Genomic DNA, 20,379 nt, shown 5'->3' with positions numbered 1-20,379 from the left:
ATTCTTCATTTTGTGACTATTCATAGTCATTTTTCCTTGAAGGAGAAATGAGAGTTACATCCCTGAAAATGTCCTCAGAAATGTGGAAACTACTGAGGTGCCATATGGTTCAGCAAATTCCCCCCGACTTCATGCATTATGAAGCAAGCATATGCTGTTTTCAGAGACCAGTAGAGATTTTAGTTTTGCTTTTCTTTGCAAAAACCTCATAAGAATGATAATTTCCAATGGCACCGTATGTTCCAGTGGTAAGCCTCACACGATCTCACAAAATCAAAACGCATAATGTCTCATATTCTTAATTCAAAGGGTCATTCTTTTCTTACCTCATGGTTTTACATTTTAGTTAAACCCACATTCTTTTCGCCTCGATTTCCAGGCCTCTATCACAGAGATAAAATCATGTCAGCACAATTTGAATGGAACTTAATCGTCCTGCTGCACAGACAGGGGAAGGATTGTATTTCGATGAAATGGGCCATTGATTTGAAGGATGAAAGCCCAGCGCCGGGTTGGGCTTGTCATGCCGCACAATTTCGTTGAAAACCAGCAGCAGGGAAACTGAGGCAAATGATTTTATATTAATTATTTACTAGTTCTATAGTGGCGTTGCTATTATTTTGTATAAGAGACAATGGTTTAACTTGAAAAATGAGGTTTGGCTGTTCAGTCCAAACCTAACCAGACGTCTACTTTTAGAAAACTGTTGACTTGTTTTTGTAAATGATGCATTGGATTCGTCTCAAATGCTCAAAAGACTAAATGGAAAATATTGGCTTATAAAGGCAGATTTTGATATCGCTGTGGTCAGTCAGGTGACCTTGGCTCCGTCTCATCCCCACGCACAAAGGGCAAATTTCAGCTAAATGTCAGAAACTGGAGATGCTCTGGGGCCCTAAGTATAGAGGGGACTAATTAAAGATTCATGGAGCTGCCTGAATCCCCCCCTCCTCGGCCTGCTGATCTTACTGTGGGAGGCTCAGAGGCAGCTCCTCTCACAGGAGTGGAGATGTGATGGGTTTGTGATTACCCATTATGTACTTCAGCAACATCACTGCATGATGACTCACACGACGTCTAGAAAACACTGAAGGATCACTTCCCTGGATGTGGGAAAATTTGAGAAAATATCTTCATAAAATCGCTCAAATGTCTCCAGTGAGACATTTTACTTTAGCTAGGCACTTGTAATTATTATGATCTAATAAATAAACTGGTATCCTTCCTTCCCTCCCAGAATAACATGTCACCTCTAGAGCTTATTCTCTGACATATTTTTTATTTCTTTATTTATGTGTCTGTGTTTGTCAATGTGCAATTTTGTTTCAAAGTCAGACAGATAAATACTGGCATAAGAAACTCGGCATGCCTACTTCTAATAGGACAAACCAGATGTTTGAGCTAATGAGCGGTGGGTGCGGCAGTACTGAGAAAGAAGAGAGGAAATGTCAGGGCCCCCACGAGCAATTATTCCCCCTGCATAAAGTAATGAAATCTACTTTTGGGAAGAGAGGATGCTGTAACTCAGTGGAGGAGAACGAGGCTCCGATATTAAAAGGTTGGCAGATGGTAGATGCTGGAAGTTTTCTTCCCTGTGCTATAAATATATACAGCAACCCTTGAAGGTCCCTGTATTAATCTGTGAGTGGACCGTGCTAACAAGCTTTCCTCCAATTCTCTCTCTGCAAGACTATAAATGTATTGATGTGACCAATTCTGTAATAACAGATTTCAACATTACTGATTGGCCAGATCATCTTCTCAGTGGAGGCTTTATTTCATTATCAGAAATCAGAATTAAACTCGTGCCACCATGTTGTTGCCATACACACTCTCTGTAAACTGGCGTGTGATTGATTGCCTCATTAATACTCCAGGCGTAAACACCTCAACTCAGCCCAAGTCTCTGCATTGAACCTGCGAGATGGGCTCTGACCGAATAAATCATTTGTCAGTGTGTATGCAGGATGCATGCTGAGCTGGCTGCAATATCATTTCAATCGATCACTGGCTCAGTGCTTCAAGTGAGTCAGTGCCAGTGCCGGGACTCGATCGCGGCACGTTTATCCATTTACTGTTAATAACACGTGTTGTGATTGAACTTCCTGTTAGGGTATCAGCTTGGGTTGAAACCAAAGCTCGGCCTTGTTAATATTACATTATGGCCTGTCTGCGGTGTTCCAGGGAGATTTGTTCAGGCTCTGCCAAACCCGAACCAGGATGCGGTGTGATTCATTGCAGTGTAGTCTGCAGGCTGCGTTTGGCTGTGGTGAGCAAAGAGAAGAGGAAAGGTGAGCGAAGGAAGCAGATGTCAGGATTGAGTGTCAGGCCTGCTCAGGAACAATGAGGCTGCAGAGACAGAAAATAGGCATTGTGTGAGATAGGGGGAAGGAAGACAGTAGCAGAAGAGAAGTGGCTTATACAAGAAAGATGGAGAGCGGCTGAAAAGCAAGAACTAGAGTTGAAGGAGAGAGCTAGGATTAAGAGGAATAAAAGGGAGTGGAGGAGGGGGAGAGGTAAAGGAGCTTGTGCTGTGCTTAGATTGAGGTGGGACTCGGCCGAGGACTGACACCATCATTGTGATTCAGCCTGCTTTGGAGGCGAGCCAGCGCCGCGATGCACAACTGGAAGCATTAGGAGAGATGAAGGGAAGAGGTGTGTGAAGGAGCACAAAATTACAGCCCTGCCTCGAGCATGAAGCTGGAGGGGCGGTGAGATGAAATACAGCTCCACAGTGCAAACAATGAAATAAACAAATCTGAGGCGGCGAGCGTAGATGACAGGCCAAATAGCAAATACTTAATGTGTTTGTTCCATTACTCAGTGTCAGTAAAGGCCGGTGTGGGAGCCGGTGTTACCGTAAGTGCAGTATCGGCGGTGCGATCAATGGCGCTGAAGAGGAGTTGTAAAGGAATTCATAACAGGGATGCTTTTCGCTGACTTGCACATCGCGGAGCGGATCCTGCCAAAGGCGGACATTGGGGGTGCCAGTTGACAGAACCTCTTAAGTTAATTAGCTTGTTAGGTGGAGACACCGGACACAACAGTGGCACTGTCCAAAACCAAGAGTGCCATTATGTTGTATATTACCAGCTTTTTGATGTGGCATCCAAACAAAACCATGTATCCTACCTGTTAAAATCCAAGTTATATTGTTTGACTTGAAGAGGATGAGGCTGAAATGACTCATGGTTTTAATGCACATGTCATCTGGATCTTTGGATTGCCTGTCAACTCCATTTTTAGCTTTTGTTTCTACTAATGGCCTCTCGGATCTATATTCTGCTCTCTTAGCTAATAAAAGCAATGGCGTGCTTCTTCCGAAGTATTGTATTGCTCCTCATCTTTCAAGTAAACTGAGACTTTGACATCACGTATCACTGTACAGGGGAAACAAGACTTGACACATTTGTTTGAAATTGCAAGGCTTCTTTTTTTTTGACGACGTAATCCACTTTGAAGTGTTTTAAATGTACATCCTCTAACGACATTAATTTAAATGCTGGGAGGAGGGATGTAGCCTGTGTAGCCCGGCAGATATTTAAGGATGCGATTTGAATTGATAATGTGTTTACCTGACAGTGGAAAAACTCTGTATGCAAAGCTGCGGCAAGTGCTTACTTTGCTTCATTTCTGGGCAAGCATGCAAAATGGATTCAAAAGCCTCCAGCTGAGCAAACAAGATGAGAACATGCACCCAAAAAAAAAAAAACAGATTATCCTTGCAAATTAAAGTGCCGGTGAGGAAATTTAAGTTGTGACTTTATCAAATTTTAACTGCAGGCTGCAGACTGAAAGCTTGAGTGACAGCGCACTTATGTTTTTTTTAGTTGGATTCTGTCTGGGACGGTGCAAAGAGGACGGACGGCAGATGTAGCCGACTTCATCTGTTTTTTTCATTGATACAGACTGCACCTGCCCTCCTCTGCCGGGGGGGGGGGGGGGGTACAGTACATGCTGCGTCAGAGATGTTCACAGCGACTGTAGATTTCAAATAAGTAACACTCCTTCCTGTCCTGCCTTTCCCATTACCGAACCTGAAAGAACACCTTGCAGCAACTCAAGAATACCTCACTTATAGGAAAGGATTTTTTTTTTTTTTTAAGTGTAATATTTTGAATGCGCTCTCTGCCAAAAACGGCTTGGGGGGTTGCTTTATTTATTTATTTTTCTTGCAAAGTACATGCCAATATTTCTCTCCTTTTGATGAATTTTATATGGTTTTTTTTCACAGTATAAGCCTCTCTTAGCTAAAAATCCATTCCTGCTTCCCTTGCATTACCCGTGCAGCATACTGAGTGGCTCTGCTGCTTTTTCTTTTCCAAGTCAGTAGGAGGTTAGTTTCATTTAGAGTCAGGCCACAAGATGTCTCCCTCTGCTAAAGAAGCTGCCTGTCCACCAGAGTGACAGACCTGTGTGGGGTTTTTCTCCCGTCTTTCTTCCAGTCTGTGAGTCTGTAGGTCATTTTAAATCACAGTGTATCACAACACTTCCTCTCAGCCTCTTTTCCAACTTGATTTTTTTTTTTTTCGGTCTGGGAATTCACAGGAAGTAAAGTTGTAAAGTTTTCATGTGAATGTAAGTGTGCTGCATGTTAAGTATCTCCGCCAGGAATCCCAAACTCACTGTTCAGAAGTTTCAATTTAATTTATGTGGAATATTATTTTAATATTCACCAAATCAACCAAATTTATTCAAGCTTTAAATATTACAGGGCCTCATAGGTTTTTAGGTGGAAAATGTAATACTAAAACCAGCCAGTGTATGAACTGTATATCTATATATATATAATTTGGTCTAGACCATCAAATCTCATGAATTGCACTCACATTTCTATAAATGATTAAGAATAGAACCAAAAAACAAGCTTTTTACTAAGAGCTATAATGTTAGGTTGATTAATCAGTGAATGAATTATAATAAAGATTAAAAAGCATTAAGGTGATGATCTTTGTGGTCCGGAATTTGAATGAATTAGAAGATGCTACCCTGGGCACTGGAAAAATGATCATGACTATTGATTGATATTTTAAAGACAAAACAAATGGCTGATTAAGAAAGACAGTAATTACCAGATTATTCAATAATGAAGACAATCAGGAGCTGCGGCTCTTATGCTCATGTATTTTTAATAAGCATTCACTAATAGCTGCAGCTAACATTTTTATTAATGATATGTTTAATCATTTTGAATGATTATTTATTGATTCATCAGTTAATTATTCAGTATATAAATGTCATGTGAAAAATGTCTCAATTACATGTTAATCCGATGTAGCAATCAAATTGCTTCTTTTCTGTCCAAACGCCAAATATATTCACTTTGTCATCATGTACATGTATATGCCATATATATATATATTTATATATATGTACATATATCATCTAATACTAAGACGGTCACCATTTATTAAAAATGTTCATTAATTCATGAGTCGACCACTCTGTTCAGTGGACATTAAGGTTAGAAACAGGTTTATTTTATTTATTTCATTGCTTTGGTCTTTGTCTCTGCCCTGTCTGAGCAGGGTGTGTTTCGGATGTGCATCTAATTGCTGCAAGGATTTCATTTGGTGCTGACCATTCTCACCGGGCCTTGAAGGAGCTCTTCCCTTCCCTCAGTTAAAACTCTTCTAATGAGACCTTTGGGACTCAGCTGAGCTTCAACATAAAAGAGGATGGTTAGTGTCACTTCCCGTCAGTCTCACGGTCCAAAGTATAGTCTCATATGTAAAAAAAACTGAAGGTCTTTAAATAGTTCTTTTCTTTTCTTTTCCATCAAACTGCAATCAGCTGCTCTGTATTTCTGCTTGATAAATTTTATTGCGCCATGATTCTCTAATTACATGCTTGAATACTGAGACAAAGATGAAACGTGTTTGGAAGATAACAATGACAGCCTGGGAGCAGCACAAATGTCTTTTCAAAAAAGGAGGCCAGTCATTTTATAGAGAGGAGAGATCATTAAGTTTTGCCCCAAGCGCTTTATATTCTTCCATAAATGCAACATTGTGCTTGAGTTATTTTAATTAAATTAGTGATTTTGCAAATTGATTTAAAAAATAAACAAGTTTTGGAAACGTTAGCGAGAGTAAAGTTGTGTAACAGTGCAGTGCAGAAACACAATTGCAGAGTGTTGCACCAGTTTGGGAAAATTTGCTGTTTCCCAATTTCATAGAGTGAATTGGAAAAACCTCCAACCTCCAGACTTCATACAGCTGTAGAGGTTGTTTCCAATAATATAGGTGCTGGGGAAATATACAGAATTAATGTTCACACAGGTTGGCAGTTCACTGCCTTGTTCTTTCATCCATACTCCAGCAGGTCATTGATTCTACTGAAGAAAATAAACATGTACCAGTACATTGGTAGAACTTCATTCGAGCATATTCCACTCATTATTTATATTAACAATGGAGAAATGATTATGTTCGATGTGAAAATAGTTGAAAAGAGCTATTATCAGTTTACCTCAGCTCATCAGAGCATTTAGCTTCTATCGGCAATTTCTTCTGTTGCGTACAATGACAAGAAGATTCCAATAATGTCATAATAAACTGTCTATTAATCACTGAACAATAGAACACATACAATTATTAAAAAAACATGTGAGAATTAAGAAAACATCATCTATTTGACGACCCTGGAAATGTTTCCGGCTCTAGTTCAATGCCATTTGCAGCGTTTTTCTGTGTTTGCACGTGTTGAGACTTTTTGCAGCGCACATGTCGTCAAATTGATGAAGATGTTTTCTGAATCCGACGTGTTGTCTCTATTTGCATGTTTTTTCTATCTGCAGGTGTTCTCTTAATTGCAGTTTGTAGAGCTCTCTCTCTCTCTCTCTCTCTCTCTCTCTCTCTCTCTCTCTCTCTCTGCCTACGTAAGAATGTCATTGTATAAGAATCAGTGTTATAAGGTGACTCAAAACTGATGTTCAGACTCATAGCCCAGTAAAAACACATTTATTAAAAAGAAAAAAATAGTAACTGCTGGCTATGGCAACATTATGAGTTAATGATATATCAGAGATGCAGCGTTTTCAGATAGCTGCACTGCCCCCAAGTGGCAAAAATAGTTAATGTTTGGTTATTTTATGGTTTTCATTACTATTCTTAGTAGGAGAATAATAGACCTCAACAGCTCTTTTTTTTTATTGATATACAGCACATTCACTTTCTGTCAAATGAATGTTCAGCATGCATCTCCAGTCCTGTTGATAATTTATAATGATAATAAAGTAATGATTCAGGTGCAGAATATTGACAAACACATTATATTTGTTGCTGAATGCACAACCCACAGTACATATGGGTGGAGAGCGGCTGCTGCAGAGAGCACATGTTCAAAAGACTAATGGTGATTCTCCTGCGTTGCCAGTACCAGACCCATGAAGATGCGAAGTGATGAAATTGCGATTCGGTTCAAACTGCTGACGAGGGAGCATTCGGAGATAGAGAAAGCCGCCCCCCCACCCCAGCCCCCTTAGCCTCCACTGGGCTTGTATAGGACAAATGAGCTCAAGCAATTAACTCACCACTTAAATGTGCCTCATATCTATTGACAGATTTTCCAAAGAAACCAAGAATAGAGGAAATTGATGCAGCTGGTCAATAGGAGGAGAAACCAGTTAGCCAGCCCTGATAAGCTGGTATTGTTGGCGTTATTTACTCGCCTGTTGCTCATGCAGCAATAAGATTTGTCCTCTCTTTATGTTGCTTTATTTGGTCCTAAACTGAGTTTGTTATTTGTCGCTAATGCAAAACCCCAAGCTCTTTGTTTGCTTTAAAATCCTTCAATCAACAAACCCTATCTCAAGAATAAACAGGTTCAAACAAAAAGGGCTATAAAGGCTGCATGGAAGATATAAGCATCTTGCAGACATGACATACAGTAACTGTATGTCGGGGGGGGGGGGGGGGGATTTGTGCTCAGGCAATTTATTAGGTTATCATGTTGCCCTGAATTTTGACAGAGGGAAAAACAACTGGAACTTTAACTTTGGCTTCTTTTTATTTGTCAGCATCAAGACATTCATTAATGTTATCAGACCGTTAACCTCTGAACACAGAGCACGGCTCTGCATTGTTTAACTGCCTCTGTTATGAGCGGATAATTTTTTTTGGTTGCAATTAAATTGACTTGAAATTAATTGAAATGTTTTGATATAATCATCTTATTAAAAAAAAAATTGGGCCAAATAGCAATTTGCAGCAAAAGAAGATGCACTGTTTTAAATCAACCCAAGTCTGCAGTTTGACTTTCTAGTAATTCTATTAAAGGCATTTTATAGAATTTATCCTCCTGTGCTGAGTGACATTCACATGGGAATACTGAACGTGTGTCCCAGCAGGTTATAATGGACTTCAATTACATTTCTCGCCTTCTAATCACACTCCTCCTTTTTGCAGTGCACACTTCTCCTCCTTTAACACTATCGCATAGTGGTGTTTTTTTTATTATTATATTACTCCAGTGTGATGAAATCTTGGCATTTAAGTTGCAGAGCTGTAATTTAATAGGACAAAACTTGTCAATGAAAAAGGCATCAGGGATAAATCGGTGGTGATTACATTTTAAAGCAGCCCGATGGTTTTAAAACGGCAGCGAAGGGAGAAGAAAAGAAAACAGTTTCCTCTCACGGTAAACAAAAAGAGCAACGTTTTTTTCAGTTGATTTTTATATTCATAACTCTACCCTACTTGGTCTTAGAGCAATACTTAGTAATGTTTATTTGCGTTGCGCTTAGAATAATTGAGAAAATTTACACCTCTGTCAGGTCTGTACATGAATCTAAAGACTATTAGGTCAGTTTAAAAGACCATAAAGAGTGAAACAGCTGGGCTGGCCGGTCCCCTCCTGCACCTCTAATGCTCGCTAATTAAAACGTTATTGCTTGTGCGATTCGTCCATACATAAATAGGGATACTGCTGTTGAAAAGGGAGTCATGTGCTGGGGAAATATTTTGGTGCAGTGCAGAGCCGTGTTAGTTGTTTTCACTTGCTTCCAGCCTATGCTAAGCTAACAGTTGACTAGCTCTAGATTGTGTATTAAGATGGGCGACGAGTTTCCACTTCCTCCCACTGTCCAGAAACGAGGCCAAAATATCCCACATATGAAAGCTGAAGACTTCATGTGAAGCCATATTCTGCCGAAACAACGTCCTGCTGAGACACCTGCATTGATCAATCGAGAGTTAGTCTCATCTTTGAGGAAAAATCTGTTTGACGTATACTTTGACCATTTAGTGAGGCCCATGTCCCATCAACTAACAGAGGAGGCAAGGTTCATGACCAATACGGCAGCCAGCCATCAGGTGGCGATCAAGATGCTTTGGCTTCACTTTTGGGGAGCCGTCATATCATCCATGTTTATGTACATATTCATATTGGGCGTAGACGCAGAATTCATATCAACCCTTATAATCCCTACAACAAAAAGTAGGGCAATATTCCGTAAGACTTGTATTCATCGCCTCATTGTCAGGTCTGTATAGCTGCAGCTTTAAATATTTAAATGTTGGACACCGAAACATCAGTTCAGGCAATCCCTGACATGTGTACATCGATCCAGTTGGTTAAATTCAGACTCCATCGCCTACAAGTCATTTCCACCGTATTTCTGCTCATATTTAAACTGGATCAAATCCACTTATTATAGTCAAATGCATGTAATTCCAAAATGATCCCCTCTCCTGGAAATACGTTTATTCCTCCACTTTTGTGAATCAGTTTCTAAAGCCATATATCACCACAGCTGTGATCAGGTTACCGCGCCAATATTCACATTACAAACTGGAGTTATTCCAGCTAACATAATAAAAAAATCTTCTCGGTATGAAGCTGAGCTCTGTGCCAAGCTGAATCCTCTGATTTGCTCACACAAGTGGAGCAAAGCACCTTTAATATCAGCCAGTGCCACATCTGCATGCCGCAGAATCTCAGACTTCATTACGCTACATTCCTGAAATTATATTTGAAACTGGCAAAAAAGAAGAACTAGAAAATGCTCTATAACGGCGTATTTCTCACCGCAACTGCATTTTGCCGTGTACTTCTCATACGAGCTGCCTCCCCTCAGTTATCATTTATATATATATATCTATATAGATATATATATATTGATTCATGACTGAGCTGCAGTTAAAAAAATAAAAAATTTCAGACTTCATCCTTTTTTCAGGTTGGACAATTTCTTTATCACAATTATTTCCACTTTGATTGATACCTTCCCCCGCCTCTCTGTACCGTTGGAGGTCTACTTCATCACCGGAGGAAAACAATTTTATCCACTGGCTCCACCTCATTCTCCATTCGACTGTAGAGAGAGTGTGTGTAGAGGGGCAACAAGCTTTCTACTCCTTTCTGCAGGCTGCAAGTCAATGGACTAAAAAGCATCTCTTCAATCTGTGGGAAAAGGGAGGAGTTGTATTTCGGGGGAACAACGGCACAAAGAGAGAACCCAGCGAAATCTGCAAGTATTGTCTGGCACTGGAGAGGGAGATGGAGGAGTGAAAGATCTGAGCAACAGGGGTAAGCCTCACCGGATTTTCAAAAGTGATTGCCTCTGTGAGTGAAGCCGTCGCCTACCTCTGCAATTTTCACGGCCATTTATATATTGATGAAGGACTGGTGATGGTTACGCTTGATGGTTTTTGTTAATGGAGTGATTCAGCTGTTTCTCTCATAAAGGAATCATTATGTAAATCAATTTTACCTCCCCTAAGGACCACACCTCCTTTGTTGATACCTTTACAAGCCTGAATAGTAGGACTTCGCTGCTACCTGGACATTTTTTGATAAATAAGCCTGGAGATGGTTGTGGGGAGAGCCACAGTGTGTGAATGAGGGAAGTCTGTGGTGGGCCACTGAGAAACTGCGTCTGCTAAATAACCACCTGCCTCGGCTCAAGCAATTATGGTCAAAGCACCCACGTCCGAATCCATCGCCCTGGGGCCACAGAAACTAAATGATGCCCAGGAAACAATTCCTCAAAGCCACAACGAGTCCGGCTCGCTGAAAACAACGATGAAAGAGATCACAGTGGCTTTTATAACGAGGACCAAGATCCATGGTTTAAGGTTTGTCTTCTCTCCGGACAAGTCCAAACCGCAGCGGGTCATCTGGATCATGGCCTTTTTTGTGTGTTTGAGTCTCCTCGCCACCTGGTCCTGGAATCGAATCCAATACCTGATGTCCTACCCGGCCATCACCAAGATCTACATGGTGTGGGCTCACAACATGTCCTTCCCGGCCGTTACCTTCTGCAATAAGAACGTTTTCCGTGTGTCCAATCTGACCAAGGATGACCTCTACCACAGCGGCTACTGGATGGACCTCATGTATCCCAACCACACGGTGATGGAGCGGGGCCTGTCCATCCTGAAGGACAGCCACAAACCGGGTCTCCTGAGCCTGCTGGACTTCACCAACTACACCCCGGCCCCCGGTTACCGCATCGACACCACTGAGATGATGGGACGCCTCGGCCACCAGCTGCAGGACATGCTGCTGGAGTGCAGGTTTCGTGGGGAATCGTGCACCTACAAGAACTTCAGCACTGTATGTACGAGAAAGAAAGATGGTGTTTGTCAGGTGTGGATATGAATGTTGTTCACAAGGTGTATTAATAATTCATGCAAGCATTTGACAACGCTCCCTCCAGCAGGCGTTCTCCCGGCATGTTTTAAGGTGTTGATGTTTCAAAGCCGCAAACAAGCCTGTCCTGTTTTTGCCTCTCAGACATGACAGCTTGTGAATTATTAAAGTCTTCAAAGACTCGACGGAGGAAACAAACACAGCCTGAACTCCACATTGCGGTGGGAAATCAATGTCTCCATCAATGACAATGTATTTCGCAGATTTAGAAGTTTCTCATTCAGCGATATTCACACGGGGGCGAGGTCTTGAGCTGCCAGGTTTATAAACCGTGACAACGAGATTAAGGAGGAAGAAAATATGAACATCAATTATTCAGACATCGTAAATCAATCCAAATTACAATTGTAGCTTCTCTAATTAAACATCTGGAGGGCTTGCAAATAGATGGTCTCGCTTCAAAAATACAGCCGAGTTTCTCCATTTCAAACACCAGGCGGAAGAGTGTTGTCCCCTTTGAGTAAATGCTGCACGAACGAAGTGGAGGACGTTATTCCAGATGGTGATTTCCTTAATAAATCTAAATAAATCAACACACACTGACAGCTTTTAGTGTCACAATCCTCACAAGACGAAATGGTGAAACGTCTGCAGTGAGAAGCAGAGTGACACATTTATTTCTACAGCAGGGAAAATAATTGCTGGGGGAACACGCCTGTAGATTTAAAACACAAACCCAACGCAAATCTGAACATCCACTGGAAATTCTCTAGATATCAGTGATTAAAAGCAAGTAACTGTGACAGCTCCAGCTGGACTGTGACTGCTAATATCAGCCAGATATAGATCGTAATTTGTATTTAGAATGTGTGTTTATATCTTAAGCACCATGTGTTGTGGCTGTGTCGTGACTGAATAAAGCTCCTCTTGTATCTACCCTTTAATAACAGTCACTGGTTAGACTCTAGGTTTCTGCTCACACTGCAGACCTCATTATTTAGCCAGCGGGTGGAAAGGAGAGGGGCTCAGTTATCTGTCTGAGCTGTACCGAGTCTGGACATGGAACACTGACTCTGACTCTCAAGAGAGCAGCTTTGCCATCCCCTTAGTGCTCGAGTTTTTACCCAGCAGGGCTCGAAACCAAAACCTCACCAGACTGGAAACTGAAAGAGATTTATCATTAGATGGATTCCTTCCTTTTTCTTATGCTGCAGCCTTATTCCACAAAGGTTTAAATTGGTATTGTCCCCTCATCCATCTCTACATTACCCCATAATGACAACACATGGACACAAGACAATTTATATGACACCTGAAATCAGTTTGTTGCACTGATATTCATTGTCGGCTATTTATTGGTTGGTTTGTTTGTCTGATAGAAAAAACTGATGGAGAGATTTCCATGAAACTTGGTGGAGTGATGTGGTATCGGTCGTGGAAGAACCCATTTGATTTATGGTGCAGATCTCGTTCAAGGGGCGCATCCAGGGTTTTTCTTTCACTCTCTAAAGCGTGCAATTTGGTGCAGCTCAATTGAATTTAAGGGGACTATTGCGCATAATAATTAATGTCGAAAAATTGTTTTTACTCTCTAGTATGTTCAATTGGTAGACTTGTATCTTGGAAAAGTTTTCTTGAATTAACCTGTATTAAGAAATATTCAGTCTCTATCCGAACCGTAGAGTGAATTCAATTTGAAATGTCAGCATTTCTAATCACAGTCCAGATTTATTTCTACCTGTTGGCAGGAGGGATCATTTTCTAATCACACGGAAAAACCATAAAATCAAAAAAAATATCTGTGAAGTCTGTCGAGTGCTGAGTGCTTGAGAGTAAAACCTGAAAATAAATTACTCAACCCGGTTGGAGTAATTGATTCACAACACAGATATTTGATGTGAGTGAAACCAACACATCAATAGTTAAGAGCCAGTGAGCTTCACTGGCACAGGTTCAGTCTCCTAAGATGTTTGTCAGTCAAGGGTTTTTAAAACACGATTCAACACCCACCGCCGATGTTTCCTCTTTAATGGCAGTAAAGTAGTGTGTTCACTATAAATGACTCCGGGGAAATTTAGAGTGAAATTGGGTAAAGATTGATAGCTGCTGCTGCGGCTGCTTGGAGAGCTCCCATTAATTCCTCAAATCAGAGCCAGGTGCCTGTTTAAAGCCAGTAGGGTTCCCCTCTGCAATGATTACCTGTCCTGCACAGTTACAGGCTGACATTTATACATCCATTACCAAAGCACATTGTAAAAGGTTTGACTTCTTATTTATACTCCTGTTTTTCTTTCTGTCCTTGTTTTCTCTTTACAGATTTACACACGCTACGGAAAATGCTACACGTTCAACTCGGGATTGGATGGCAACCCTCTGTTGACCACGTTGAAAGGTGGCACGGGGAACGGCCTGGAGATCATGTTGGATATCCAGCAGGATGAATACCTCCCTGTCTGGGGAGAGACAGGTCAGTGCGGCTCTGAGCACCATTCAGAAATTCTATCTTGTGCAGCAGTTGTGTGGAGACTCCTCCATTTTGTTTGTTTAACCTGCAAATCCCTATATTACTGTATGTCAATGTGTCACTTCATATAATAAACTAGAATCACTGCCTACTACTACTACTCGAGTTAGATACATATGGTCACTGAGCCTCTGAGTTATTACTCTGGATAATGACTAGAAAATAGTTTTTGGAGATGTCACAGTGAAGTTTACCTTTGACTGTTATGATAAAGCAAAATGTAAAATCATCAGATCATAATTTTGTCTAGATCAGCTGATTAATGTCCAAAACATGTTTTGTGTGGTCTGAGTGACAATCACCTTTAACCCTTTTAACCAAATTGTAATCACTTAATCCTTGACTCCAAGACATAGACAGTAAATAAAGATGGAGGACTTCCTCCTGTTTTACAAAAATGAAGCCAAACCATCTTGCATACAGAGGCTGCTATCTTGCACTTTGAGGTCCTTTGGATCCGGTGTTTTGGCAGTAAGATCATTGAGTGGAGCCACGGTAGTAAGGTTCCGCCAATAGAGCATCTCAGCATCAAATAACTTATTCAAACCAAACTTACTGGGAAAATAAGCACTTGAACAAACATCAGTGTGATGAGAACGACCTGAAATCTCAGAAACCATAGTTTAGCGTACTTTGATGTTTTAAGTTTGCTCCACGCACCATCCAGTTACATGGAGGAGGCAGGGTCATTGACCTACACTGCATCCAGCCAGCAGGTGGTCATCTAGATGATTTGGCTTCATTTTTGGGAGCTGTAATAAAATCCGTCTTTATTTACAGTCTATGATGTCATTTGTAATGAAAGTCCCTGCAGGCGTTCCTCTGATATTCACAAAAATGGGACGGATCTGAAGTCACAGGGACCTTTGTCATCAAACTTATAAACTATTACATTCTGTTACACTAAAATATGAGTATTTCTCTCTCATTAGCTTCTATCAGGGAGTTTAAAGACTCTCGATTTATCCATCTCAGCATCACTCCCCACAAAGCGGGTTTCCATAAGCAACCACCTTGTGTCACATGTTCTGGCCTGCTGTATCCACAGATGAGACCTCCTACGAAGCAGGCATCAAGGTTCAGATCCACAGCCAGGATGAGCCGCCCTTCATTGACCAACTGGGATTTGGTGTGGCCCCTGGTTTTCAAACTTTTGTGTCATGTCAGCAGCAACTGGTACCTAACGTTCGGCCTCCTCCCCTGCAACCTCAACCTTCGTCTTCTTCTTTTGTTTTGTTTTCCTTTGCTCTGCTTCATTTCGTGTGTGTCGCCAAATCCTTTCCAAGCCACTGCCCATTACCTCTGTGTCAGAAGGCCCGGAGCGAAGTCAGATCTGTGATTAATCTTGTGTGGGGAATGAGCAGTGAGTGAAAGTGTTAAATAAACATCCAGCGGGTCCGGGCACGATAAATGAAACTGATGAATTACAGCAGCCAAGGAACATTGGTAGAGCAGAGCCAAGTGGATGGATGAAAGCATACGAGCATACTGTGCTCATCAGAGCCAAATAACCCCAGACCATGCAGACGGCAAAATATCTGGCAGAGTGTGTGTTTGATTCTTCATAGTGAGCCCGTCTGGGAGAAGTGAATGTATGAGAATATGAATACAGCCATTTAAACGCTTTGAAAACGGTGTTGAGTGGCTCCGTTACAGAGGAGGCAGAGAAAAGCTGTGGTAGAGACGATAGGATTTCAAACAGCAGATATTTATGATCTAAAACATACAAAACGTAACTTCCACTGCTGGAGGTGTCGCAATCAAAACAATAAGGAAAGTTACAGAGTTTGATGATATTAAGCAGCATGGGATCATGGGAGCGGTTGTCAATTAGCAGGCGACCAAAACAAAGTTTGAGTTTAAACATTGTTGGACAATGTAAGTACACAAGTCACATTATTAAAGAATTGGTACATTTTATATATTATAATAAGTCAACCTAATTTAAAATGAACAACCTTAAAAATTGATATAGGATTTTAAAATTAGATGAACTCGTTGTAACGGCTTCAGATCCTCACAATAAATAATTGACTCACTATATCTTGAGGGAAAAGATAATGGGATTATCTTCATACTTTTGGTGACAAATTGGACTATTAAAAGAGGGTGTCATCATATTATTTTATTTCTGCACCCAAGTCAACCCCCTGGCTATTTTGAAGACACATGTTGAGATGTATCATGATTTAAGGACACTGTAAAAAGGGTGTTTTAGCGCACAATATCAAGAGGAGCAGAAAAAGAGCCTGCGGCAGGCAACTTGATCGTGAAATAGAATTAGTGCCCGGTGCTCGACTGTCCCGTGACTGCTGCCAGGGCAGGATGGAAAGTAATAACTATAGTAGAGCCTGAATTGATCGGAAAAACCTGTGTGGAAGGTCGTAATACTGAGCAGCCATGGATTTCCTATCCAGATCTAATGGAAATGTATAGCAGTTATGTGATGTCTCTTATGCTAGAATAGTGCACGAGCCAAATACCAAAAGGAAGCAGGGACAGAAAAGTATCCCATCAAACAGCAAAACCCAAGGAAAGAATTCAGCAACTATCTCTGAGATCTCGTGTATTTACGTATTTGCTGCAGGCTTATTAATATTTACACCACATAATCAGCCCCTGGGAAGTATTGAAGTAATGGATTCTCCAGCAGTAAATCGTATTCATTGCTTTAAGAATCAATCAAACCTAATTTAAATGATTTTGCTCCGAAAGTTAACGGTCTTGGTCAGTTCCCCGAGCATGAAAGAGACAAGATGCAAATAAAAGCTCCACCCCTCTGTGAGCAGAATAACATGGGATGACGGAGGCAGTGGGTTTGGGCTCATCAGACAGACACTTGGACACCACAAAGATGACACATTTTATTTCATATACTTTTGACTGTACAATATATGTGTCTCTCTCTCTCTCTCTCTCTCTCTCTCTTCTCTGTTTCTCTCTGTACAAATGCTGCAAACTGCTCCGAGTGTATCATCATCCATCCATCTTTCCGAGCCGTGAATCTGGTGTGGTTAATCACCGTCGCAGAAGTTCCATCCAGAAAGCAAAAGTGCGAGAGGTGTCATTTATAATCACGACACGAGCGCCCACCCCAGTGACAGCAGAGAGACGTGTTTACGGCCGGAATTAATTAGGCTGTCATAAAAGTCTGGCCAGTTGTAATTTCAGTCAGTCTCCAGTAGAAGTGCAGTGACAGAGCTCTCAGAGTCATGACAGACAGCTGGAAGAAACACTTGTGATTATCGACACAATTTTTTTTGTAAAACTCTGTCAAAGGAATGAAGGATAAAATGTTCAACTAGAGTGCAAATCACCGCCAAGGCCTCCCAATGAAACCACATTTCCTCATTTGTATCTCCAACAAATTGCACAATTAAGCAAAATCAATGAATTGTTCTCTGAGAAATCAACAGAAATGAAAAGTGAAAGTGTTTCTTGGGTGATGCGCCATCCCACCAACAAGAATGTCATGAATATTCGTCGGAAAGTTCCTGCGTAATCCTGCTAACTAACAAACAAACGCAGGTGAACCTCGCACACATCTGCCAAGGCCCAACAATCGTGATTTGAAGAACCATCAGTTCCCTAATCATTCATGATTGATATTTTTTATCAAGGAAATCCGTGAAAATGTTTCAAAACGCCTCTCAAAACGTTATTGAAAGAAAAGAAAGAGAAACCTAAGATCTGCCCCCTGATATGGATCCACAACTAAATGTATTGGGTTCTTCCCTGATCTGTCCACCATGTTTGATGGAAACCCATCCAGTTGTTTTTGTGTAACTAACAAACCAACTAACATTCTGCACAGGGGTGAAAACACAACGTCCAGGCTGTGACTTGTGAGCCAGAAATGAAAACTGCTCCATCAAATGTTTTCTTTAGAATCACGTGATGGTTGGGATGTGATGGAGGAAGGCTGAATGACAAGAGGCCGTCAGTGAGGACGAAGGCTTTGACCAGGTTCTGTCCCGAGTCTTGCTGTTGCTCCTCTCATTTATTTTGATAATGATGCGGGCTGTGTTCCCTCACCCCTCACCCTAGATGAGACGTCCTATGAGGCCGGCATAAAGGTGCAGCTTCACTCTCAGTCAGAGCCTCCTTTCCTCCACGAGCTGGGCTTCGGGGTCGCCCCCGGCTTCCAAACGTTCGTTTCCACCCAGCAGCAGAGGGTAGCGTATGACTGTCTGGGATTGCTGCATGACGACAAATCAATAAATTAACAAAAACATTAATAAATTTACCGACACACCCAGCATCAAGTTCCATAGTTTCATCTGCTGCCCCTCTTACCCCAAAGGAATGGATTCATCCACCCCCTCCCCCCTCTGTGTGCCCTCCTCTCGGTCATTGTCTTCTCTGTTTATCAGATATAAATAAAAAGCAGCTAATGTGTTTCATCCCAGCTTTAAGCCATTCATCCGAGTCCGTCTCTCCATCAGAGCTGTTGCTTGGCTTTACCCTCTCGCTGTCATTGTACGTTTAACACTCACTGTCATCGAGTCGATCCGCCCGGGCCGCCCCTTCACCTCATCTACCAGACAATGTGATGCATTAGATTGTTATTCTCTATTACCCACGAGGACCCTGGCACCAGTTTCGGAGTCTCGCATTTATTGCACAAGTGTTTTATCTCCAGTGGAACTCCGGTTATGAGAGTCTGTGGGCTGGAAACGGAATTCAATAAAGGCTTAATCATGTTTGCCACTTTTAAGTCCACCTCCTCAGTGAATTGCGCTCTGTCTCCGTCACTCCGCATCGACTAAATGACCGTTAGGCCGTCCGAGTTAGCCCGCTTAGAGCTGCCGGAGATGATTGGGAATTACGGCAAAACCCTAATGTGACAATAGCAGTATCGTTTCCATGTGAAGTTTGTCAGGAGGAGGCCGCTGGCATCGATCGCCGGCCAGCTCCCGCCGCAATTAGTGCCGTTTGCTCAAATGCCCGAGCAGGCGTCGGTGCCCCTCATAAATAATTGCCTCATTTCTGTCGTGAGAAATGTGTCGTCGGCATTCATTACCATAAGTTGCAGTAAACAAGACTTTTAAAGGGAGCTGAAAGTCTTGCGTGTGGTTAAATGTCACCGTGTTCAGTTTATACCCCCCCCCCCCCAAAAAAAAATAGCTCCTTTAAAATGCTGAAGGGAGCTCCGAACAGATTTCGTGCAAAAATTGCTGAAGCTACAAAAGGAGCGCCATGGGTTTGATATTTAGTGTGAACCAAAACCTTAGAAAGTCATTAAATAGTCCTCATTAGTGGGTTGGTTTAGAATTCCCAGAGTTGCTCATAGAAGGGACCTGCTCTTCACCTTGTTAAAGACAGTTCCACCTCTAATGAGACTGTAAACTGAAGATTCTCTGTATATTCTCAACCCACTGTTAAATCCACAGGCCTTTGCTTTCAGAGTAGAGCGGTAATGAACTCTCATGGGTGTAGTCCGGGAGGGGGGGGGGCGGATTGAATAGTGAAACCCCCTTTAGTTAGCATTATAGGACTTATGAAATGCACTACTTGTTAATGTTTTGCGCTGTATAATGTCTGTTCGATTCATTGGATTGTTCATTTGAAAAAGTGTAAACTGTTTATTTACTGTTTCTGAGCTTCATTTCTCAGGATTGTAAAAGATTTGTCCAGTGGTTGTGGTGTCCTGTCTGAAACTACACATATTACAGATCTCTATGAAGCCTGTCTCTATTCCCATGGTACTCTGCTTCCTACCGGGGACTAGACCTGCACTAGTGATGTTCTGCATGACGTCTGCTTGCTGCTACACATGAGCAATGATGTTGTTCTCACTGGACGTTTTTGTACCGATATTGTCTCATACTGCACATTTTCATTTAAATGTGTGGTTTTTGTTACGTTTCATGACATTCTTCTGATTTGTCTTTTTTTGTCAGCTTGTTGCCCTCTCTTTTTTTTGTACTTCTGCTTTACCTGCACTATGCTACTTTTTTTAATTTTATCGTTTTTAATCCTGTGAGCTCGTATACTGAGGGGAAACGTGTGCCGTTGGCTCTTTTCAGCTTCAGTACCTCCCTCCGCCGTGGGGCGACTGCAAGTCGACTCCCATAGACTCTGAGTACTTCTCCACGTACAGCATCACCGCCTGCCGCATCGACTGTGAGACCCGCTACCTGCTGGAGAACTGCAACTGCAGGATGGTTCACATGCCGGGTATGAATTATCGCTGACCAGTGAAAAACGTGACAGATACGCTTCTTGCCCTCCTGTGGTGTTTTTATATTTGATGCATT

At 41.7% G+C, this 20,379-nt stretch overlaps 1 protein-coding gene across 5 annotated transcripts in view; it reads left to right on the top strand.

Annotated features, from left to right (window-relative positions):
• asic1c (acid-sensing (proton-gated) ion channel 1c) overlaps positions 1 to 20,379 on the top strand; it is a 92,735-nt gene that overhangs the window by 63,702 nt on the left and 8,654 nt on the right. For all 5 annotated transcript variants that reach the window (XM_053438494.1, XM_053438493.1, XM_053438492.1 and 2 more), the window contains 3 exons: positions 13,912 to 14,062; positions 15,168 to 15,295; positions 20,149 to 20,299. In XM_053438494.1, coding sequence (XP_053294469.1) covers positions 13,912 to 14,062; positions 15,168 to 15,295; positions 20,149 to 20,299 — 430 coding nt within the window. The remainder of the gene's footprint in view (positions 1 to 13,911; positions 14,063 to 15,167; positions 15,296 to 20,148; positions 20,300 to 20,379) is intronic.

Source organism: Pleuronectes platessa, chromosome 13, assembly GCF_947347685.1.
Source record: "Pleuronectes platessa chromosome 13, fPlePla1.1, whole genome shotgun sequence".
Classification (NCBI taxonomy): domain Eukaryota; kingdom Metazoa; phylum Chordata; class Actinopteri; order Pleuronectiformes; family Pleuronectidae; genus Pleuronectes; species Pleuronectes platessa.
The sequence above is the reverse complement of the archived record's forward strand: the minus strand, read 5'-3'. Positions and strand labels throughout refer to the sequence as shown.